At 50.7% G+C, this 25,289-nt stretch overlaps 1 protein-coding gene across 8 annotated transcripts in view; it reads right to left on the minus strand.

The window, feature by feature from the left end:
• The window catches only part of NCOA1 (nuclear receptor coactivator 1), a 155,623-nt gene that overhangs the window by 14,950 nt on the left and 115,384 nt on the right, over positions 1–25,289 (minus strand). For all 8 annotated transcript variants that reach the window (XM_031603863.2, XM_031603862.2, XM_090136546.1 and 5 more), the window contains 9 exons: positions 18,001–18,095; positions 14,186–14,363; positions 11,372–11,551; positions 10,091–10,186; positions 9,322–9,462; positions 8,829–8,976; positions 6,750–8,091; positions 2,814–2,988; positions 1,544–1,729 (listed from right to left, as the gene is read on the minus strand). In XM_031603863.2, the coding sequence (XP_031459723.1) occupies positions 1,544–1,729; positions 2,814–2,988; positions 6,750–8,091; positions 8,829–8,976; positions 9,322–9,462; positions 10,091–10,186; positions 11,372–11,551; positions 14,186–14,363; positions 18,001–18,095 (2,541 nt within the window). The remainder of the gene's footprint in view (positions 1–1,543; positions 1,730–2,813; positions 2,989–6,749; positions 8,092–8,828; positions 8,977–9,321; positions 9,463–10,090; positions 10,187–11,371; positions 11,552–14,185; positions 14,364–18,000; positions 18,096–25,289) is intronic.

The following is a 25,289-nucleotide window of genomic DNA, read 5'->3' on the forward strand; positions in this document are numbered from 1 at the left end:
CGGATAAAAGCAGTGGCAGCAGTAGCTCCAGTGGGGCCGGCTCCGCGCAGCCGCAGTGCAGAGCTCCAAGCCTTCCCTGCTTGCCTGACAACAGTTCCCAGTTCTGTTTCTGCTGAAAACTGCAGTTTTTTCCCAATCAAAGCATCAGCCTGCAGCTGCTCATGGTCATGAAGGCGGGTGTCATACTGCAGCTGCACAACGGCCTCGAGAGGAGGGAAGGTTATGGGTGGGACCCTGAAGCTGGTGCAGGGCTCCTGCTGGGCACTGCTTGGAATGGGTTGGGAAACTGTAGTGCTGAGCAGGCTATGAACATTGAGAAAAGAAGGGATCTGCTGAAGGAGGAAAGCTCAGATGGGGAAATACAGAGCATGGGCACAAAGAACAAAGTGAAAATTTGGGGCCAGTGCACTCGTGTGCATCTTGCACAGACATGGGGCCATCTGAGCAACAAAGGGAGATGCCCTCTGTGCAGCACATGAAACTCTTTGGAAAGAGAAGCTGCCAGAAGAAGAAGGTCAACGTCATAGCAGTATGTTGGGGTGTGTGTCCACCTAACGCAGTGGTCAGGGCAAGAGCTGTGCTTACAGGTGAGCAGTGACACATGCAGGATGGAGGATGCCAGGGGACAGCAGCTCAGTCCCATCCCACACCATCCTTGCTGTCACACTGGAGGAGAAGAGCTTCTGTGAAGTTCTTCTTCCAGTGTTGCTCAATGCTAAATCCTCTCCAGGCTTCATGGAGATCAATTTTGACTTTAGTATGGCCCTTATTCAGAGGGCAGGAAGGCCCTGGTACAGGCTGCATAGGGAAGCTGTGTGTGCCCCATCCCTGGCAGTGACCAAAGCTAGGCTGGAAGGGGCTCTGTGCAACCAGCCTATGGCAGGGCTTGGAACTGGGTGGGCTTTAAGACCTCTTCCAAGCCAAACCAAGACACCTGAGCCACTGGCTTGCTTCATGTAGCTGGAAAGAGGAGGAAGGCTTGGGTTTGCATTCTTAAGATGTAAGTGGGGCTCTTCTCTAGATAGGGATGGAGATGCTCTCTCATGCTCTCTCATGGCATTTTTTGACTTTTTAGAAAGAAAAGGTGGACAGGAGGCGTATTTAAACCCAGTTCTGTCACCCTGCATTTCTTCAGAACCCACAAACATGAACACAGAGTCACAGAGTCATGCAGGTCGGACAAGACCTCTGAGATCCCCAAGTCCAACCCCAGCCCACCCCACCATGCCCATTGCCAGTGGGCCAGAGTGCCACATCCCCACAGTTCTGGAACACCTCCAGGGATGCTGACCCCACCACCTCCCTGGGCAGCTGTGTCACTGCAGCACCACTCTGTAAGAGAAGAAATGCCTCCTAATACCCAACCTGAACCTCTCCTAGTCCTACTCGAGGCCATCACCTCTCAAGACCTCCCCTTGGCTTTCTCCGTTTGTAACGGGGAGACCTGGCCCAAATAAGCCCTCCAAGAGAAAGCTTTCCCACCACATCCCCCTTCTGCTGGCACAGCTGGCTGAGCAGAGCAGGTGCCCATGGCAGCACATACCTGTGTCAGGTGGGAAGGGGTTTGGTCCCGGCACAGTGCCCCTGCCCTGCTCGGCCGGCGCTCGGGGCCTCGGGCTGCTGCCGTTGGTTGCAGGGAAAGCAACTGGCCTGAGCTGAGCTGGCTCCAGTGGGTCACAGAACTCAAAGGGGGCTCGAGCTGCCTGCATGCCCTGCCCGCTGCTGATAGCTGAGTTTGGAAAACAAAGATAAACACGTAGATATAAAAATTCAGATCTCTCCCCACGAGCTCATCGCAACATCGCCGGTGGATGCAGTGCCACACCAGGAAGCTGATACTGGGTACTCTGGGGTAAGGGAGAAGGCTTGCATCTATAAGATGTATATAAATAGGCTTTATACAACAGTAGAAGAGAGGATGAGGACCAATTCCTTCACAGTAAACAGGGATTCCTCTCAGGGGAGTGGCAGTAGTACAAGTGATGCTCTGCGATGCTGCCTGTGTGCACTCCAGATATGTTCTGCTGGGCATTGCTGGCTTTAAATCAATTAAAACCGCATGGGAAAACGATGCTGTTAAGCCTCGCATCGTTACAACTCTCATTTGCATGGATTTTCACAAGTTCAGCTGCAGCTTGCCAGCGGGGAGCACGTAGCAAATGCTTCTGTTCATGCTCAGATCATCTCTTCTGTATTTCTGCTGGGCAGTGATGCAGGGGATGGAATAAACTATAGCTGTGCACCAGGAAAAGCCATACATGGGGGGACAAAGCCCTATGGGACCTGTTCTGGCTGCTGTGCTCGCATTGGGGCTGGCAGGGGACTAAAGGGGACTGGTGAGGGTGGCACAGGGCTGCTGATCAGGACAGGCACATGGCATGGGCTCCAGACAACAGCACTGTAACTTGGGTGCATTCGTACAGCCAAGTTCATGCTCTGCTTGTAAAAGCTTGCTGGCCCTGTTTGCTGCTCACACCCCAGCACGGGGAAGCCAAGGAGCCACAGTTGGAGCCTCTGGCTTTCTCACTTGCTTGTGGGCCCCTTCAGGGATTCCTTCAGGAGCAGGTGAAACTGCTCACTTTGGAGAAAAAGCAGGGTGTTTTTTTTCAATTTTAACCCCTCCCTATCAGTTCTGACACTAAACCTGGGTGCACTCAGTCCCAACTGCTTCAAAGTGACAGCAATGCTTCCAAACCTCCATTTCCAGGGATCAAACTGCTCAATCTGGAGAGAACCCGAATCCCTCTTGCATTCTCTGTGCTCCCACCCCCCAAAGACCCCACGTGGGGACAAACCCCGGGGCTGACACCTACGGTTGAGGCCGGCGGGGGCTCTGGGGGCAGTGCTGGGCTGCAGGGGGGCTGCCAGCATTTCGGGTTTGACAGCCACGCCGCTTTCACTCCTCTCCGGCCCGCACAAGCCTGGCAGCTGGGCAGCTTTCTCCAGTGATGGCAGGAGCTGGTCCAGCTGCTCCAGTTCAGCAGCAAACTGAGGAAGGAAGGGAGAGCACAGGTTGGTGAGTTTGATTCCTTTGCAGTAATAGAAAAATGAGCTCAGTGGGAAAGGATCAGCCCCAAATCACAGAAATGGGCACCAATGATGCTTCAAATCCAAACCACTCCAGAGCGGGTGGTGGCACTGGGATGGAATTAAGCAGTGCTGGGATAATCTCTGGGCAATCCTAGATGAACGCATATAGAACCACAGAATCATTCAGGTTGGAAGAGGCCTTTAAGATCCTCAAGTCCAACACCAACCCATCCCACCATGCCCACCGGCCACGTCCCTCAGTGCCATATCCCCATGGTTCCTGAGCACCTCCAGGGATGCTGACCCCACCACCTCACTATATGTGCCAGTCACCTACCCTACAAGGATGTCCCCCAGGTGCCAGGTCCCCCAGGTGCCAGGTTCCCCACCCCTGAGCCCCATCCATGCCTGCAGCCCATGTGCTGCAATGAGCAGCATTATGAACAGCTCCACCAACACGGCCAAATAAAACCAACAGTGTTTTGAAACATGAGATCACAAAATCGTAGAATCATAGAATGGCCTGGGTTGAAAAGGACCACAATTCTCATCCAGTTCCAACCCCCTGCTATGTGCAGGTCGCCAACCAGCAGACCAGGCTGCCCAGAGCCACATCCAGCCTGGCCTTGAATGCCTGCAGGGATGGGGCATCCACAGCCTCCTTGGGCAACCTGTTCCAGTGCCTCACCACCCTCTGTGTGAAAAACTTCCTCCTAAGATCTCACCTAAACCTCCCCCATCTCAGTTTAAAACCACTCCCCCTTGATAATTTGCTTTGCTAATATACATATGCTCATGCTGAAATGAGAAGAATAAAAAATGGTTCATTCCAGGAGAAGTGAATTAAGAGAACAACTGCCCCAAAGTGCTCTCCTGTGCCTGCTTGGGGCACACAATTACCTTGATGGAAAGGAAAATGCCATCCAGCTCCTTCAGCCCTCATCAAGGCTGAGAGTGGATGAGCAGATGTTTAGCCCAAAGACTGGAGTAAATGGGAAAGGTGACGGGGAAGGGATTTGTGCTGGTGGATGTAATAACAACAGGTAGGGATTTAAGGGTCCAAGATAAATGAGCTTTGGCAAATGAGAAAGGGAAGTCAAATATTTCAAAATTTAAGGGCATTTTGTGTTTCCAGAAGAGCCACCCTTCAGTGTTTGGGAAGGTTAGGCCACTAACTGTGGGGTAATGAACAGGCAACCTGAAAGTGCACTAAAAACCTTTGTGTATGATGGAGGGCTTCAGGGTTACCACTCTCCATGGGTCCAAACTGAAAGAAGTCATCTCCAGATCTATCCAACTACAGTGAGAACAACTGCAGAAGACAGCTCTGTCTGCTTGCATTACTTCTCGCTTTCCCTCCCCCTTTCTGAATAAGGACAAAAAAAAAAAAAACACCCAATTTTCTCAAGCACTTAACAAAGGGATCACATGGGAGGGATGCTGTTGGATCCTGGGGGGAGGCTGAGCCCACACAGGCACCTCTGACATCCCCACCAATGTCACATTTCTGTCCTGACCTTGTGCAGGGCCCTGTCCCCATCCCCACCTGCCTGTACTGCAGGAATGAACTGGGGCTGTTAACACACATGACAGTGTGGGGTTTTTTTTATTTACAGTGGCATTTTGAGAATTAAATGATGTTTAGGCAACACTGATGATGAGCAGCGTAACGTGAGCAGCAGGCATTGATGGCAGGATTTGTAATGCAATATTCAGGGCTGTGTGCCCCTGTGCATGCCTTCTATTCAACCCTAACCCAGAGCCCTGCAATGAAGGGTATCCTCACACACTTGGGCATAACTGATGCCCTCAAGCAGGGAAATTGTTGCTTCCCTTATAACAGATGAGATGAATGCAATTAAACAGCAGCCCATGGTGCTCTCTAAGCAGGACCACGCCAGCACCTCTCCACTTGGATGCCCTTCTTGAGGTATCCTTCCTCCAGCAACAACAGCAAGCAGAAGGCTGGGAAATCAAATGGCACCACTTCCAATTGAGGGGGGGAAGACAAAACAGAGAGCTGGAGAGCTGGGAGAGCTGGCACAGAGAGGAGCTGTAGTCGGAGCTGAGCATCCCGAGCATCCTTCTTTCCTGGAAGAGATCCTGGAGGAGCACAGGGCATCTTGCAGCAAAAGGAAGTGAGGTTGTGTTCTCGGAAATGAGCACAAGGATGAGTTGGAAAGGAAATAATTATGTGAGGTGAGTGGCAAGCTGCAGCGTGCCCCACCATTACGTCGCCCCAATTGATATTTCAATAGAAACATGAAGAAAAAATCCCAGGCAAGTGCTTGGTTTTATTTGCAATAGCAGCTCCTCTCCCTGTGGCTCTCTGAAGCAATCCAGCTAGCAGACATCATGTGGCACTGAGCTCTGTCCTCAGATCTGAGCAATTATGGGCTGTTTGCTCCTCTGAACATGCAAGTGAAGGCTCCACAACCCTGCTCCAGCCTCCCTTATTAACTCTTAGGAGTGCTTGTGGTCCCATACATAGGTTTGCTATTCTCCAGCTGTCTGGGGAGAGACACTCGGAAATAAAAAGCCATGGGCAAGGCTAAAAACGTGAGCTTGCTTCCAACAGCAGAGCAGAGGGGCTCATAACCACAGCCAGGCTCCAAGTTCTCCAAAGCTGAGCATCCCAAAACTGGAAGGCAGCCGGCTCCCTTCCAAGACAGGCACATCCTGACTTGAGTCTTACCAACATAGAGGCAATTCATGGAATCAGAGAACCATTCTGGTTGAAAAAGACCACTGAGATCACCGAGCCCAACCCCAGCCCATCCCACCATGCTCACTGACCACATCCTTCAGTGCCACATCCCCGAGTACCTCTAGGGCTGGTGACCCCACCATATCCCTGGGCAGCCAACCCAACTCGTTCCATCATTCTATGATCACAGCAAGAGATAACAAGTGAGATTCCCACTCGCCTGCAGGATAACTGACCACAACTCCCAGGAGAACTGAGCCCTTAACCTTATTAAGAGACTCATTGCGTGTTGCCATTGGAGGCTTTGGGAGCTCTCTGTTATTCACACCGCACCTCTCAGCCCCATTTGACACAGTCAGTAAGCAGGCTATCAGCCCTGCTCTGAATGTCAGCCTCTCTGTTCTCTTTGCTTAAAAAGGATTAAGCAGCCTTATCCATGTTACCATCTCCCCTGGCTTTCAAAAATAAGAAATCTCTTCTATTCATAGCTGCATGTAATGAATATTTATACACTCAAATCTCTATTGCGGAGATCTGTCACTGGATTATTCAATTTAATAATACTTTTAGGATAACTAAAAGGCCTGTATAATTGCTAATCTCAGCCAACAAGAGGGCAACAGATTGAGAATTCCCGGGGACACGAGCCCTGAATGTGCCCAGAGATGCAGAATTAAGAGCTCTTTCACTTGGCAAGGCTCACACAGCCCCCTCCCCATTCAGGCCTGCCACCTGCAGCAAGCAGCACCGCTCCTTTCCCATTCTTATGCAGCTCGGGAAAGCTTCTTCCTTCCTCTCTCAGCACTGCCTCGAAGCTCTGAGTTACCAAAACACGGAAGCACCCTTAAGGTTGGGAAGGACCATTAAGATCACTGAGTCCAACCCCAACCCACCTCACCATGCCCACAGCCCACGTCCCTCAGTGCCACATCCCCGTGCTTCTCAAACACCTCCAGGTTTGGTGACCCCACCGCCTCCCTGGGCAGCTGTGCCACTGCATCCCTGCACTCACCTGGCCTTGTGACTCCAGCTTGACCTCCTCTGCGGCCGGCGGCTTGGCCAGCGGCACCGGGGTGGTGTTGCAGGGCTCCATCTGCTCCGTCTTCTCCACCTTCACCTTCACGTCGTCCAGGCTGAGGGCTGGGGTGGCGGCGAGCTCCTTCTCGTCCTTATCAAGCAGATAACGCAGGAGCTGGTGATCCTTGACGTCTTTCTTTTTCATCGCATCCGACTCCAGCTTGATGTCCGGGGTGCCCGGCAGCTGGCTCGGGGCTGTCGGGGTGGTGGCGGGGTTGGGGACGTTATCCTTTTTGTCATGCTCCATGGCCAAGGTGGTGATGTCAGAAGGGCTGCCCTCCTGAAGGAGTCTATGCAAGATCTTGTGCCGCTCGGTCAGCGAGCTGTGGGAGGAGGGACAGGTGCTGCTCGGCGGGTTGCTGGCACCCAGTGTGCTCGTGGTGCCCGCGCAGGCCAACGAATCCTTGCAGCTCGTGTCCGCGTCCGCGTGCCGAAGCTGCTGCTCGGCCGTGCTGGCCAGCAGCTGGACCAGCTTGTGGCTGGTGGATTGGGAGCACTTGCTCTCCCCCTCCGCGAGCCTCTCGCCGGCATGCAGCACACCCGAGTCCAGCGGTTTGCCGTCACCCGCACCGCCATCAGACTGGATCATCTCGCTCAGGATGGAGGCGATCTCCTTGCTGTCCTTGGACTCCGCTTTCATGGGCTGCATGCCGAGGCGGCCGGGCGAGCTCTGGGAGCCCAGCTGTCTCAGCACGGGGGGTGGCGTGGAGTAGCCCACCGGTGTGCTGGCACCTTCGCTAAGCCCCTGCAAAGAGTTTATGGGGGCGGTGGGAAAGGACCTGGAGCCGCCGCCGCCGCCGCCGCCCCCGCCGCTGTTGGCCATGCCCACGGGGGAGTGCATGGTGGGCATGGTGGGGGAGAAGGGATTGCTGGGTCCCCGGGGCCGGGGGACCAGTCCTGGGCTGACCCGGTGCCTAGGAGACATGAATTGCGGCGGGGTGATCCCTGGGCTGTTCATAGGGGAGCTATTGAGGTTTAAATTGTGGTTACTGTTCGGGGCACCGGCTTGTCCCTGGCTTAAGGCAACATTGGCTCCTATCTGGTTCCCAGGAGAACAGCCGAAGCTCGTTTGGCTGGTGCTGGAGTTGCTGCTGTGGAGGCCGGCACCGGGCTGCTGGTTGCCAGGGGTGGCCAGCATGCTGCCATTGGAGGGAGGGATGGAGGGCGGCAGGGCCATGCCTTGCCCTGGGGAGATGTTGGGGTTCAGAGAGGGGCTGACCCGCGGAAGGGCCATGGCTGAGTTAGTGTTCTCCTGGGAGGACAGCATGCCGTGATCCCTGCCGGAGACAAAAGGGAAACAGAGAGACACATGAGGCTTCTCCCAAACTTTTGGTATTCCCCAAACAGCTCCTGCCACCCTTTTATTCTGCAGAGATCTGAAGCTTGAAGAACGGCAGCCTGCAAGCTCCAGCTTTGTTTCAGTAGTGTGGGAGGAGTGCAGCAGCTTCACCACCTCCCTAGAAAGGGGACACAACCTCCTCTGGGTGCTGTGCTCCCACGTGGCCAGAAGACCCTGCTCAGAGAGCATTCTCCCCCACCCCATCCTCCCAATGTTTCTCCCACACAGCCCAGGCCCACAGACTCACCTCACCCTGTTCTGCAAGTTCTCCCGAGCCTCTCCCTCCCCAGATATTTTGCCTAAGTTCTCTGGGCAAGGCAGAAATCTCAAGCACGTCTATAAAGCTCCAGCTGAACACCCCATGCTCTTTGCCACGTGGCAATCATCAATAAAATGCACGAGAGCTGCTTTATGCTGGTGTTCAGACCTGGATCCCTCATGGTCTAGTATTAAATGTGAAGGTTGGTGGCCCTGCCTGTGGCGAAGGGGTTGGAGATTCATGATCCCTGAGGTCCATTCCAACCTGGGCCATTCTGTGATTCTGTGATCACATCTCCAAACAACACCATGAGCCACGGTTGGAACGGGCTGGAGATGGGTTCCTCGATTCCTGGATCACATGCAGGCATGGTACCAACCTGAGCAGGGTTCTGCAGCAGCAGTACAGGAACGTACCTGTCGATGATGTGGATGCCCATGATGAAGGGCTGCACTTCTGGGCTGGAGGGGTAGCAGAGCTTGCACTTGGTGTGGGCGCTGAGCACCGTCCCGTCGCTCAGGGTGAATCGATAAGATGGGCTGAAGGCTGTGCCACGTGTCATCACTGAAGGGGACAACCAAAAACACAGGGATATCTTCAGCAACAACAGCACAACAGCAGCGTAATGCCCGAATCTGGCCTGTGGAGATGTTCTTCAATTCTGTATTTCCCAAAGGGTTCCCAAAGGGAACCAGATACCTGGCTCAGCTCTGCTGCTCTGCAGCTGGAGGAGCTCCTCCAGCAATGCTCAGCCGCTTCACCTCACCCTCCAGTGCTCTGCAATTACTATTGCAGTGTTTGTTTTCCCAGAAAGCACTTAGCCAGCAACAAGGGCTATGCATCAACTTGGTATTGCAGCTACTGCTGCTCAGCACGAGAGGGAGAGAGCCAGTGAGAGGAGCTTGTTACCTTCTTGAAAGAGCTGCTTGGCATAAGATGGCTCTCTGCCCTGAGGCTGGAAGAAAGCATAGATGCATTTCCGCACTAAATCTTCCCAACCCGTCCTGCCGGCAGCTCTGAGGGAGCTGGTGTCGATGGAGATGATTTTACCTGGGTGGAGAGAGGAGAGCCACGTTACTCAGGCACAGCAGAACACGTGCACTCAGTGTATGTTCCTGCACAAAGAGCTCTCCGGTGTCAGGAAAAGCAGGCAGCCATGCAAAGAGGATATTACAGCAATGGAGAGGTAGCAGAGAGCCTGGATGCACTTATTAAGGATTCACAGGTTGCAAGGAAGTCCATGGTGGTGATTAACTGTCAGAAAGAAGGTCACCAAACTGCTTCAATAAAGAAGAAAGCAATATTTGGATGAGAGCAACCCCAAATCTGAATGGTGACGAGTGCTTCACTCCCATTGATCAGCAACCTCAATATCCCCTGAAATCAAATGGAGGGGAGAGAGGCTGCATGTGTGATACGTTTGATCAGTCCTGCACCCCGCTTTGAGAACCACAAGTGCAGTTTTCCTTCTGCTGGCTGAGGAAACCACCAAATCCAGCACTTGCAGCAGCACCCAGCATTCAGCACTCTGCCCAAAGCCTTGGGAGAGTGCAAGGACTCGTTGTGATGGAGGAGATGGGATGCACCCTTTGGGATGCACACCACAAGGACAGCTCAGCAAGGATGCTGCTGGCCAGGAGGAGCCCCAACAGCCCCAGCAGCATTGCATGGACATTACCTGTGGTGTCTTGCTTGGTCACGAAGGATTCGGAAGGGGTGACAGCTGCTGGTCGAGGTAACCTTCTTGCAATGCATATCAGACAGGACTGGAAATCTGCCAAAGCAGAAGGAGAAGAGACTAGGAGAATGAGAAAGTCACACGTTACAGCCTCCACTTGCAATTCAGAATGTTAATTAAAATAACTCTGCGGTGCTCGACAGCCACGTCCTGCCCTGGAAGTGTTTACCCCGAGCAGTCCTCTGGCCCTTCAGAGCAAGGAGGCTCTCTGTAAACTATATGAAGTTTGCTGGGAGAGGTTTCCAGTGTTTGGAGAAATTAATTGTAAAGGCTTTTCAGATCTGGCAGTATTGTACAATAAAAGTCAGCGCTAAAAGCCAGCAACTGTCAGCTTCAGGCAAAGTATTTGGTCATAAAATACCATAATTTATTTCTTCCAGTCGTGATCTCCTGTGTAAACCGCAATGGATTAATTCAGCTAATGTGCTGGAAAATAAGAGTTGGTACACAGAGATGAGAGCTACGGCATTTGCAAGGAAGCTCTTTCACTCTCCTGCTCTGAGACCTCACACCAGGCAGCCCTGCTGCTACCAGGGTGACCCACCCCTCCAAAATCCTGCATTTGCTTTGGCCAAAATCATGGCATCAGCACGGTGCTGAGCAGCTCCTGGGGCTGGGAATGTTCCTGATGGTCAGCACGTGCTATCAATTAGAGTGCAATGACAGCCCGGGCTCACTCAACAATATCTTCCCTTTGCAGCCTGCTGGGAAAAGGCTGTGCAGCCAGAAAGCTTTGGTAATTACAGAATCATAGGGTCATAAAGGTTGGAGAAGATATCTAAGATCTTCTAAGAATCATCTAAGTCCAACCTCTGACCCATCACCACCATGCCCACTCATAGAATCATTGAGCCATTAAGGTTGGATAAGATCTCCAAGATCAAGTCCAACCGCTGACCCATCACCACCATGTCCACTACAATATTTCCCTACGTGTAATCATAGCATCACGAAGGCTGGAAAAGACCATTAAGATCATCAAATCCAATCGTTCATCCAATAAACCACGTCCCTGTGTGCCACATCTATGGCATCCATGGGATTTCTCTTTCCTTCAGCAACACTGATTGCAAGCTGTGTCAAAAAATAACACTGGAGAGTCACAGCCTTTTCAAAAGTCAGCTTGCCTGTTTTTGGGTGAAAATCCTGGAGGATTTCACCTCGCCCCCTTCTCCCCATCCCCTTCCCATTGCAGGGCTGGAGGTGAAGGCTCTGCCCTACCTTCTCCTTCCTCCTTGAACGTCTTGGGCTGGGAAACGGTGAAGCACTGCATCACCTCGTAGCGCTGGCGAGCCTCCTGGTTCTCAGTGCCAGGCTCATCAGGTGGCCGGATCAGCATCCTGCAGCTGAATGTGTGGCTGTTGCGTCGGGTCGCTTCCTGAGGCCAGGGAACTCCATTCACTGGGGTGGGAGGGGGAAAGGAAGAGAAGGGGTGTTACAAGTTGTGACACATTGCAAAGATGAAGCTCCACGGATCAGAGCTTTTTAGTGCAGATCAGAAGCCTGTGCAAGGCTGGACCTGCTGTGCCCACGTTGCTGGGTGTTATTAAACCATTGTGATCCTGAAGCATGGCAGCACAGCAGCTCCCTGCACAACAAGCCTTGGAACAGGATATCCAGACAGAGATGTCAGTGGGATCCCACCTAACCACAGCCAAATCTTCCACCAAACACTGCTAACTGTGAATGAACTTGCCAAAAAACAGGGAAAAAGCTCTGCTGAATTCAGGCTGGAGGAGAAGCAATGCTGCAGCCTGGGATACTCTCTCTTAGGGGATGGCTGGTAAACCTGCCAAAGACCCCAAGCATGAGTCAGTGATCCCAGACGAGCCATAAAAGCACCTACAACCCTCAGTGAGATCAGCATATCAAAGTCATCACACTGCTGTTAATGATGCCACTTCCATCTTATAGACAGCGAAACTGAGGCAAAGGTGGCTGAGTCACTCCCAGCACCTGGAAGGACTCCTGAATTTTGCCACTGCACTGAAAATGCTGAAACAATGCTCTTAGGGTGTATGCAGCAAGCCAGCTTCCAGCTGGGCATACCATAGAGCTGGATTTTCTCTTTGCTTCTCACTTCTTCCTTCTCATTTCTGGGGCTGACAGAAAGGGAAATCACTGCCACTCTGTCTGCAGCAAGACCTCCTGGTGCTGGTGCAGCAGGCTAAGGACAAGGGGCTCCAGCCCAAGAGAAGCTTCAGCATGATTCCACAACAGTGCATCACACTGCAATGAAAACCTTCCCCTGGCTTTCCTCAGAAGTGGTTTAACCACTGTGGCACATTCGAGGTCTCCCCAGGCACATGTTGGAAGGCTGATGTTGCTAACCCTTTCAATCATCTCTTAGAAGAACCACGTTCAACCCAAGTGATTTTGCCACCAGCAGACTGTGAAGCTCTCGTACAGCCTGCTCTGCCAGAAGAGCCGAGGGGCTTGTAACATCCAAGCAAAAGAAAACACACAGCTGCTCCCAGGTAACCTCAGGGAAGAGACAAAGCCTGAAGCTCCATAAGCTCAAACTGATGCGTGCTCATAGATACAGGTGGCTTAAGACATCATTGCACTTACCCAGAGGGAAGACAACTGTGAATTCCAAAGAAAAAAGGAAAAAAGGCCCTGTTTTTCAGTCATACTATTTGGAAAAGGCACGTTTTGACAATAATGGTTGTATCTTCAAAGGTGTCAGTGGGGATGTGGCGTTACGGTTCAGGGATGCCTGAATTCAGCATTATCCACCCAGGTCAGCAGAGGAGCATCACCTCAGCACAACCCCGTGCCACGGGACTGTGTGCAGAGTGTGCTGAGAGGAGGGTGCTGGCAGAGCCCCTTCACAGAATCACAGAATGGCCAGGGGTGGAAGGGACCTCAAGGATCATGAAGATCCAACCCCCCTGCCACATGCAGGGCCACCAACCTCCACATTTCATACCAGCCCAGGCTGCCCAAGGCCCCATTCAACCTGGCCTTGAACACCTCCAGGGATGGATGGGGCATCCATCATCCCTCTGGGCAAACCCTGCTGTAGGCAAAGCAGTCCTGTTGCTTTGCTGGTCAGCACCAGTCATGAATCCCTGCTCGGGATGCTTTGAGCTTGGGCTGTTTCTTGTGCTTTCAGCTCAGCAATGACCAAAGAACTCTCCAAGCACACAAAGACTTTGTGGCTCCTTCCCCTACTGCACGGCACCACTCTCCTTGGGTCTGCAGAAGGATGCCTGCATTGAGTCAATGAATAAAAGCTGCTCTTTCAATTGCCTCCAGAGCCATGCAAGTGCCTTTGTCGTGTGGCATTTTCTTCCAGCTGTCCACTTGCCCAGTATGGAGAACCACTGTGAGCTTACAACACACAGGTGATGACCAGCAGCAACCCAAGTGATGACACCACTGATGCTGATGGAAGGCACTCATACAGTCGGGCTGCATATCACATCTATGTAGCAAAGCTTCCCAAAGTGCAGCCCGTCCCTTAGCAAAATATGATGGGCTCTGGGGACAAAACCCCTTAAAATTGCCCCGTTACAGCCAAAGCTTTGCAGCTGGGGGTTTAATGGAGGCTGCCCAAGGCTCTGGCAGGGGGGGCAAGCAGAGGCTCTTACTGAGACTTAAATTACAGTGCCGTTGAGTAAGCACATTATTTTAAAAATGAGCTTAAACGCCGATTAAGCGATATGCATTTTGGCAAGCGAACAAGCGGTCGATAGGATCAGGCTGGATTCTTTACACTAACTCACAAACAAAGCCCAGCAAGTCCTTCCCCAGCTCCAACTCGAGCAGCTTCGTGGAGCTGCAGCACCGAATGCAAAAGTTTTCTTAGTGGTGAAAGACAGATTACTTTCAGAGCGCCATCCATTAGCACTGCTATTTGTTCATAAATCTAATATTGATTCTTCGCTGGTAGGATGTATTTCAGCAGGTAGAAGTTTATGGCTCATTACCTGGGTAGGGTGCAGCTCTGAATTTCAGCGCACTTGAAACAATATACAAACACCAGGCAGCTTTGCTGATGGCCAAGCTTTGGGCCAACAGCTTTCTTACCTAGAGACTTGGGTAACAAGTTTTTGACAAACTCAGTGTGGTCCCCCACGTGCAGGATGCTGTAGACACTGGTGTTCATGAGCTCCTCCTGGTTGTACCCCAGGTAGCTGGTGACATTCTCAGAGACAAAGACGATCCTCCCTTCACGATTCACGACGAAGAAGAAGCCATCCAATGCCTGCAATGGGATAAAGGAGGTCAGCATGGGGTCACTGGGTCCCTGTGCTGGAACACAGACAGCTCCTGTGCTGAGGACCCACTCTGCAACCATGGGAAACCTCCACATGCCTCTTGCCCCAGCCCTCCAGATCATATTAATCTTAGACCGTAGCTCTCAAACAGGAGATGATGAGGAAAGACAGATCTCAGGCATCTCATGAGCAAATGACAGCAGAAAGCACAATATCATGGTTTTAAACTAAAAGAGAGGACATTTCGATTGGATGTTGGGAAGAAATTCTTTACTCACAGGGCATGAGGCCCTGGCACTGCCCAGAAAAACTGTGGGTGCCCCATACCTGGAGGCATTCAAGGCCAGGCTGGATGGAGCCCTGGGCAGCCTGATATGGTGGGGGGCACCCAGCCCACAGCAGGGTGATGGAGTTAGGTGGGCTTTAAGGTCCCTTTCAACCCAAGCCAAGCCATTCCAGCCCAAGGTTGGAAAAGACCTCTATGATCATCCAGTCCCAACCATCAACCCATCACCATCGTGCCCACTAAACCATGTCCCTCAGTGCCACATCTCGACTTTTCTTCATTCCATGCTCACATAACTAATGTAACTTCACTTCTTCTGAGACATCTAACATTTTTTTGTTAATTTTCTCCCTCTTCTCCTCAACAGCAACTGTTTTCCACCCGTTTTTCAACACACCCAAAGTTCCTGGACACGGGCAAGGGCCACCTGAATGAAGCTGAGCAGCTGACCTACCAGCACAATTACAGCTGCACATACTTGATGGCACAAAGGAGTAAACATGAGGATCAGTGTTGTGGTTAGCCGAGGGGCACTAATGGTAACGAGGTATTTCATAACCGCCGTGGATCCTTTGCTAGAGATCAAATAACAGCACATTTGCTTAAACATGTTCTAAGGTCTGCGAGCTACGCTGAGGACGTCTCTGCTTCTGAGTCCTGTGCCAGCAACATATAAACAAACCTTTTCAAAGGGCCAGAGCAGCCCGGAAGACTGATTTGGCAAGACACTGAAGTTAAGCATATGCCCAACTTGCTTAATTACAGTCCAAGAATTGCACAGCCCCAGCATCTTGCAGAATAACTTTTTGTGTGTGTGTGTGTTTGTGTGTGCATTTAGGTTGCAAGTGGCAAAACTCGGTCCCTGCAATCGAGCCAATGAGGACAAAAGTGAACCAGACCCAATCACACAACATGGAGCCCTTCTGCTCACATTAAGGAGGATGCAATGAAGGTTTTCAGCTTTCTGCCTTCTGCAATGAGCTCGGAGTTGAGAAGTCCTTGAGAAGGCTGATGGCTGATTTACACTCTTGCAGGCATGCTGCATCAGCTGAAATGTTTTCGTACGAGCAGGATTGGATTTCCACCTTCCTGGAGTTTAATTCCTACCTTTCCTATCACAACCAGCAAGCTCTCGTGCTGCACCACCCTGCAATCAGAGCACGAGGTGCCCTTCAGGCTGCCACAGATTGCACAGGGACATGGGAATCCCATCACATCCCAGATGCCAAAATTGGTCCTCGCATCCCCAGCGAGCCCACTCACAGCATCCTGCCTGCACCAGGAGGGAGCTGCTCTGTGCTCCCCAAAAGTGAGGTTTTGCTGTGCAGTAGTGAATGGAAAAAAAACAGGAAACCTCGAAGAAAAGAAAAAAAGACAGAAAGAAATCTTTTGTCAAGATAGTTCTGGCAGATCCACTGCCATTTTCCTTATGCCCAGCTGTGGTGCGTTGCCAAGACAACCAGCTTTTGCATTTGGGGAACCCAAAAAAGAGCCAGGCTGGGTGGCAAAGCCCTCTGCACCTCTCTCCAGCAGATGCTGCCTTTGAGGGCTCTGAGTTGACACCTAATGGGGAACTTATGTTTGGTGGTGGCAGCACGCAGCCCCAGCATAGCACCCGGGGTGGGCAGTGGGCATTGGGTCCCATCTACCAGCCCCAAATCTAGTAGTGCTTTCACACCCTGCCCGAGCCCAGGGCATCCCAACACTGGAAGTTGTGTCAGGAATACTTTTAAGCATCAGAGGCTGAGTGCTGCTCGGAGACCAGCAAAACCACAAATTGCTTCTTGTGGTCAATCTGCACAGCAAAAAAACTGTGCAGCAGCCTTGCAGGCATCAAAATCCTGCAAGATCACCTGTGGGGTGGCAGCAACAACACTGACATCCCCAACATGCCCAAGGAGGTTGTGGATGCCCCATCCCTGCAGGCATTCAAGGCCAGGCTGGACGTGGCTCTGGGCAGCCTGGTCTGCTGGTTGGTGACCCTGCCTGTGGCAGAGGGGCTGGAACCTGGTGATCCTTGAGGTCCTTTCCAACCCAAGCCATTCCATGACTCTATGATTCTACAATCCTGGTCAAGGCAGAAGGCTCAGTGCCAAAGGGTGGCTTTGGAGCGTCCACCTCCATCGAGCTTCATGCACTCGTGTGGGAAAAGGCCAATTAGGAAATTATTCCTCAGCCAGTGTGGGTAATAACTGTAATCTAAACACGCATTTCAAGCCAAACAATACACGGTAGATTATTTACAAAGCAGCATTTGCCAAACAGCCACACACCTCTGTATTCCTTCCCGCAGAAAGGATTGATTAACACCCAACACCAGCACGTAATATAATTTTTGGTCACAAACAAGCTGATTTAATTAATTTCCCTTTCTATATAAGGAGCACAGGTTTTTCAGTGCCATTTGTAACACTGATGTGCTGCTTTGCTCCCAGGCATCTGCCACCTCCACAACTCTGGGCTGCAGCAGGGAGCCAAGATGGGATGCTCTACCACAGGATGGAAGAAGTGGAGATGAAGGGCAAGAAGCACGCCAGCCAAATGCTGAGCTGTTAACAACTCTGCTACAGAGTCACCTTCTGCTGTTTTATTAATTTGGAAAGCATAACTTGAGGGTTCAAAGAAGAGCAGCATGCTATGCGCAGAGATTAAGGAGAACCTGGAAAGCCCTTCCAAACCTCTACTACAAACAAATTCCAATCTTCATTACCACCCAGACCACAATACTGGACTCTTCTGCAAGCCCTACAGTGAGCACCACACTGCTCTGCTGGCAGCTCAGTCATGCCCTGCATCCTATGCCAGAACATACTGACAGCTGCACTCTAGGTCTGTGAGCTGATGGTTGGACTATGGGTCCATGGGAAGACAGCTGGACTGTGGGTTGACACTTGGATTTTAGGTTGATGGTTGGACTTGATGATCTTAGTGGTCTTTTCCAACTTTAATGATTCTATGATTCTATCTTCAGTATGCCTCTGGGGCTGCCACACTGGTCCAGAGATGCTACATGCAGCCTGCAGGCAGGAGCATGTCATCCTTGTGCTGGCTCCATGCAGGGCAACACACAGAGAATCCCACAGCTCCAGAGCCAAAAGCAGAGGGATGTTTCTTTCTCTGGTGTTTCCAGGGAAGGAAATCTGGTGATCCAGACTGGGTTTGGATAATGCAGCAAGCACCAGTAGCTGCAGGTATTCTGAAGCCTAGACTCACTTGTTTTCTCAAAAAATATTTCTTATTTCACCTGTCAGTTATTTATTTGGCTTCCAGCAGAAATCACAGACCATGGACTGTGCCATATCACAAATTATGCCACTGCAGTTACTTACTGCACCCACCTCCAGCAGAAGAGGTCCCAGCGACTCCTTCTCAATCACTCCCTGGCTGCTGGATGAGATGTCAGACTTCTGGACTTCATCATCAGCTGCTTTCTCTGTAGCAAAGGAAAAGGGACGTTACAGCCAAAGAACTGTAATTCTCCTACTGAAATATAACCAATAATAAACAAAGCATTGACAGCTGGATTTCATAAATCCTGCCACCCAGACAATGCGTGACGCTCATCAATAGACTTTGGCATTTTTGTGTCATCTCTCAGCCCTGTGAAGGGAAAAAACTTGAAGAAAAAAACACAATGTCTTTTCTAATCCTGGTAAATAAAGGCACTAATTAGATCACAATTTGCCACTGGCAGGAAGGAAAAACCATCTGAAGCAGAAGGCTGAAGAGAGAGAAATCCAACATCAACATTTTGAAAAGGAAACGGTATGTCCAGTTCAGTGCAGGCTGCAGTGTTTGATGGGGAGTTTTTCAGACAACACGTTAATAAATCACAGGCAGGAGGGATTCCCAAAGGACGGGCAGCAGGAAAACCCAGCACGGCCAAAGGTGCAGAGACACCAAGCTCTGGGTCTTGGCTGGTGCTGGGTGGATGCAGGAGTTGGACTCAGTGGTTCTCAAGGCCCCTTCCCAACTCATGTGACTCCATGAGTTTTGGCTCAGGAGCTCGTGCAGCCATCCTTTCCCCAACCATGTGCTCAACCCACTGATGGGACACCAATGGGTAAGGGACATCAGGAACATTATGGACTGTGCATGCTTTTAGCCTCCATGAGGCCACGGTGAGCACACCGAAGGCACAACCCATGGGGTGTCCATGGTTCCTGGTGGATGCCACCACCTCACTGCTGCCACATCCACTCAGAGCACCACTGCCAGATGTTCCAGTTATCCCTTTCCTTCCCTTCAGCTCGTCCCTAAGTGAGAGCTAAATTGCATTTAGTGTTTTGCAGCGCATCAGACTCAGCAGCAAAGTGTCTAACTCGACATAATATTTACTGCAAGCAGCACATTTGTGCTGTGATTCATTTGCGTGTAGATCTAATCCTATTAACGAGTGGCAAGTTTTATTACTCAACATCAAATCACATTTGCAAGCCTTCCAGATGTGTCACTTGACATACTTCATCCCCCGCATCCTCCTGGGACGTTCGCCCCCATCAAACTCCTCCCTGACTCTGCTCTTCAGCCCATGCATGGCACATAGCAGGGCCTGAAAGGCAGCAAGCTTCAAGGAGCATTTGCTTTTCAGGCAGGACCAAGCTGTGCCATGAGCTTCCCTCAATCTCTGCCTCTGCTTTTGCTCCCACCCATGGGCTGTTGGAAAATAAATTAGCTGAATCCAGAATGAGAAGGGGGCTGTGAGAAGAAAGGGGACAGGCTTTTCAGATAGGATAAGGGGAAACGGTTTCAAATTAAGAGAGGGGAGACTTAGGTTGGACAGCTGGCACAGGTTGCACAGAGATGAGGTGGGTGCCCCATCCCTGCAGACAGCCAAGGTCAGGCTGGATGGGCTGTGAGCACTGATGGAGCTGTGGGTGTCCCTGTTCAGTGCAGGGAGTGGGACAGATGGCCTTGAAGGGTCCCTTCCAACTCAAACCATTCTATGATTCTCTGATCCATGAACTGGGCTGTGCCCCCATCCCATGTACTGGTGCAGGGATTCAGCCCCATCACGGCACAGGCAGCAGCAGCAGCGCTCCAAGCAGAAGTCGCTCATCGTCGCTTATTACCAAAGGGCGTGAGAAACGGCTTTTTTCTGCTCTTTATAAATTCATGTACTTAGAGGTAATGGACTAGCTTTCAGATCTAATCCTTTAATTGGGCTGTGGGATCCTCCTCCCACTTTAGCAAAATAGTTTCATATGCCATCACCAAGCCTATTACTGGGAGGATTAGCTGGAGCTGTCGGCATCTCTCCCGTGCGTCTCCTTCGCCTCCTGCAGCCCGGCTGCTCGCTGGGCTGGGAGCAGAAGCAGCAGCCCCTGCTCACCTTCTCCAGAGCGACACATTGCAGCCACACAAAACTCCTTCAAAGTGTCAGCCCGACCCCGCAAAGCACTTAACTTAATGTGCTTAAACGCAGCTCTTTAGCGTCTCATCCCGAGCAGCCGTACCTCGGGAGAGCTACAAGGAATACATTACCACGAACTGCTGTTTTGCTCCTTAACCCATTAGTCTCGCTCTTCTTTTTCCTGTATTAAAGCTGTCTGCTTTACCACCTCACCTGATGCCTTGCACGATGACTTGAGCTGATGGCACGGGAGCATCCACTGCGGGCTGAGCGCTCCCTGCGCTCAATACAGAACCCAGAGCAAAGTGATGGTCCCCGCAGCCCTGGTGCTTGTAATCTAATTATGAAGCTGGATGGACAGATCCACAGGAAAATAAAACCAGCAGGAGCAACAAATCTGCCGCTCTCCTACCGTGGGAGGCAGCTGGGATTCAGCCCCGGGGGCTTTGGCATCCTCTGGCATCGTAAATCCCCATCGCGCCATAAAAGTCAGGCACACCAATGGCCCTGATTACAGCATAATTGCCTCGAACGTGATTAAAGCGGCTCCTTCTCGCAGCACAAAGGAGGATGAGCTATTTTAAATGCATTCTTAAAATGACGCCTTGATTTTCTGACAGCTCGGGAGACTTATGGGTGCCTGGATGGCTGTAGGAGCCATGAGCGCTCAGCAAGCCAAAAAACCAACTCACTGGACTACCTACCCATCTTTAGTTGACTTTGCTGCATCTCTTTGGCAGGACAATACATACACTATGATTTTCAAGGAAATGGGATGTCCAGGATCCTGCACTCAGTCCTGCACTCACATACCTGGGGCAAAGCAAGCACCCAAAAAAGTGAGAAGATGCATTATGGAGAAAAGGGGTGGGAGCCATCACTATAGCATTCAAGGATACGATGGGAAAAGCCTCCAAAAAAGCCTTAACTCATCCCATTTTACCCAAATCATGACAAACCTGTAACAAACATGTAGACGTGACATGGAGGGTCATGGTTTAGTGGGCAGGCTGGTGATGGGGTGATGGTTGGGCTTGGTGATAGAATCATAGAACTGTTTGAGTTGGAAGGGACCATGATTGGAAAGAACCATGATCTGAGAGATCCTTTCCAACCTAAATGGTTTCATGAGTGGGTATGGTGGTGATGGGTTGATGGTTAGACTGGGTGGTCTTGAGGTCTTTTCCAGTCTTAATGGTTCTATGACTGGGTCTTAATGGTTGTACGAATGGGTCTTCTCAACAGGGGTTCTGGTCAGCAGCCTCGTGTTCTTAAAAGACAAAGTGCACCCAAAAAATCTGGACAACCATTTCCCATTCCCAGCGTGAAGGCTTTTAGTGCTTCCTTCTCCACTCAAGAGGAGCTCGCTGCCACTCCCTAGGAAAACCCCATGAAGCTCCGTAAGCATTGCCAGCACCTAGCCAAAGGGCTCTCTTTTAACCCCTAATTTCCCTGGGGAAACATGTTTTTTTTATTTATGACAGAAGACCAAAAATTCTTTGGGTTTTGAGTTCGCTATGAAAAAATAAATAGCTTGAAGGCAAAATGTTCAACCTGAGAGAGCCTGTGGCTTTGTGCAGGGGTGGGCAATCAGGACCTGTAGCAGAGCCTTGGGGTGGGGGGCGAGGATGGGAGGATGCTGGGGAAGGCAGAGAAGCCGATGGCAATGGCAGCTCAGCTCTGCTCTATCTGCTTCATAAGAGAGGAGCAAGGCGACTGAATCCGCAGCTGTAATTTCCCCAATGAGGAGCTTTGATTTTTAGTTAATTAAAATCAGATGGAACAGACTCGGTGCACCCACGGATCGAGAGCGTGACAGAAAGCTATGCCATTAATTAGTGCCTACTACGGGACTCATCAGTCCAGTAAACCCAACAGGAAAAAACTGCCATAAAAATAAACTACTCAGCAGAAGGTTTTCTGAGTGCACAGCACGCACCTTCTAGAAAACAAGAATTGATTTTAAGAAGCCACGAGAGGAAAAAAAAGATGATAATAAAGGAAAAATATTAAAGGAAAGCAGCATGTGAGGGGATCTAGCCCATAAAACATGTGGTTTTAAATGGGGTCCAAAGAAGAAGGCATTTCCAGGGCTATCTGTGGGGTTAAGGGGAAAGAGTATTGCTGGCTGCTGCTGCTGGTGGCCCAGGTTAGGAGTTAATCTTCAGCATGGTACTGGCACACAAGGCCATGTGTGTCTGGGGACCACAGAGGTGAGGAGCATTATGATAAAGAACCAAACGAGGAAACCATTTGCTATGACATTAGTGAACCTACTGATTTAGGAAGGTTTGCATGCCTGAAGGTGATGTTCTTTAAATATCAGCTGTTCCCATGCACAGATGGGACCAATTTGTGCTGCCCCATGAAAGGCAGGGATGTGAAACCAGTTTGTTCTCCCTTCTGTGGCTGGAGCTTTGCTGGGAGGAATTTGCCTCTTGGCTGAGAAAGCAAACAGGAAGACTCAGCAATACACAAAATGGTTTTTTCCAGTGGTGCTCCCCCTACTCAACAAGGTCGTTTGGGATTTACTTCATTCCTACCTTGATTACAGTGCCCAGCCAAGCTCCCAGTTGCAGCCCTTTTGCAATGGCTCCCATCTTCTTTGGAGACACCACAACCCAAAACTCAAGCTGCAGGAGCTGAGGTTTGCCCACTGCCCACTTAAGGCACATCAGCACATTCACATGGAGGCAGATGCAGAAAACCCATCCCTGAGTCTTCCCTTGCAAAAACACCAGATTCCTACAGAACACTGTATGGAAATCAGCAGCTCTTTGGTTGTATAACTTTTTATTCTAGTAGGTGGAAGGAAATTATCTGATCTATGAATTTAAGAAACTGTGGAAAAATACAATCTGGGAGCTTCAAAGCTTGAAAATACCAGTGCAAGAAACAGAAGAGCAGATCTCAGCTTCCAGAATCAAGCACAGCTCCCTCCTGCAAAGGAGGCCTGTGCAGATTAGGCTGATGCCACCCCTCATGGCCACCCATTGGAGACAAGCATGGGGGGCTCCCAGTGATGGAGACATCTCTACCTGAGCTCCTCTATCTGTGCCTCTTCTGTGGGCAAAGAAGAAAAAGACATTTTTAGAGGAGAACCACTCCATTTATTCTGATTTCTGAGATCGGGTTGGTTTTCCTAGGGCACTCTTATCCTCTATTTCCTCTCAACAACAAGGAGATACAACCAGGTTTTGCCCACCCCCACCATGCCCACTGCCCACTTCCCTCAGTGCCACATCCCCACGGTTCTGGATCACCTCCAGGTTTGGTGACCCCACCACCTCCCTGGGCAGCTGTGCCACTGCAGCACTGCTCTTTTGGAGAAGAACTTTCTCCTTATATCCAACCTGAATGGGTTGGAAGGAATTATAAAGCCCAGCCAGCCCCAATCCCTGCTGTGGGCTGCTTGCCCCCATCAGCTCAGGCTGCCCAGGGCTGCCCAGGCCTTGAGCACCTCTGGGATGGGACACCCACAGTTTCTCCAAGGAACCTGTGCCAGTGCCAATCATCCACCAGTGTGGATCTGCAGGTGGAGCCCTGGATTTATATTAAGGTTAAAGCAGTGATTTAATAGCTTTTTTAAAGCCTGTATCTACCCACAACCAAGTTCCCTACGACCCTGCAACGCGAATGAATCACCAGTCTTGTTTTAACCCATTTGGGTCTTTCTGTAGACCACAAATACATATTTCAGCATTGCAGTCATCCCAGCCGACCCGTGACGTCCTTCCAGCCAAGGATCACAAGCAGGGTGGACACCAGGCACGTTTGTTTTTAACAAGCCTACAGCACTAATCCCCATTAACGCCGCTGTTGTGCAGCTGAAGAAGCCTGATGCATAACCAGACATGCTCTTACAGCTCCTGCTGGAGTGGATTACAGAGTTCATTGACATTCCCTGAGCTGAGATGCCCCAACACGCCGTGCAAGCACTCATAGGGTTTCACAGCACAGGATCGCTAGGACTGGAGCTGAAATCAGTGCTGCCTTCAGCCACCATGGTGCTTTTTGTAAGGGCATGTAGCAACAGGATGAGGGGAAATGGCTTTAAACTGGAAGAGGGCAGATTCAGACTGGATATCAGGAAGAAATTCTTTACTGTGAGGGTGCTGAGACACTGAACAGGTTGCCCTGCGAGGCTGTGGATGCCCCTCCATGGATGTATTCAAGGCCAGGCTGGATGGGGCTGTGGGCAACCTGGGCTAGAGGGAGGTGTCCCTGCCTACAGCAGAGGGTTGGAACTACATGAGCTTAAAGGTCCCTTCCAACCCAAACCATCCTGTGATTCTATGACTCACCAATGGCGTAGGGTTCAGTGGTTCTCCTTTGTGGGGCTCCACGTGGACCCTCAAGAGCACATCTTGTGACATGGCCCAGAGCAGTCACAGGCATGGGTGGACGGTTGGACTAGATGATCTTAGCAGTCATCAAACATCACTTTCCTTGGCACAGTTTGTAAGGAAAAGTTGACAGTTCTGCCTTTGTTCAAACCCTCATTTAACAGCAAAAAGAGCAGAGCGAAGCACGCTGCCGCTAGAACAGAAGGAGAAGGATGTTTCCTTCTGCCTTCACACCTTTTAGAGTTAAACACTAATGGTGTAGAGATGTCTTAAGTAAAATAGGCTGGTTGTCTGAACAATGTCAGGAAAAATTATACGGTGCTGAGTGAATGCAAAATTAATGAGCGCTGAACGCTGACAGGAGCTAACAGGCACGAGGAGCTGAGACTTTTTTACACTCAGCTCTGAGATCAAGCAGGTAGAACATCTCCATCTTACCGGGGGGAGGAACAGAGGGTGAAAAAAAAAAACCAAAAAACTTTCATCTCAATTTGAAGGACTTAATTCATTCAAAAGCTGTGTCAACTGTGCACGGTCAAAACTGCAAAGATGAGGAAGGGAAACGTGTAGCTCTTCTTCAGCTCTAATTCAGCCCTGGCATAGCCTTTGTTCCTCTCCTGCAGGCAGAAAATGCATTGCAACATGGCTTTAATGACCTGATTTAATTAAGTTTGCAAAGAATCAGACCATCTCTCCTCTGCTATCACACTCATAGCCAGTATCTTGACGCTCCAGTGTTGTGCATGCTCGAATCCATGCAAAGTTACTATTAAAAATTCACTCATGTCAACTGCTAAATCTGCTTTATGCTCAAGTTGCATGGGCACGTCAAATATGTTAACTGCACAGGCAAGGAGACAGCTGCCAAGGCGTGCAGGCAATGCAAAACCTGACGCTTCCCATGCTGCTCTCACTCCTGTCCCAGCTC

This window comes from Phasianus colchicus, chromosome 2, assembly GCF_987193195.1.
Source record: "Phasianus colchicus chromosome 2, bPhaCol1.hap1.1, whole genome shotgun sequence".
Lineage (NCBI taxonomy): Eukaryota > Metazoa > Chordata > Aves > Galliformes > Phasianidae > Phasianus > Phasianus colchicus.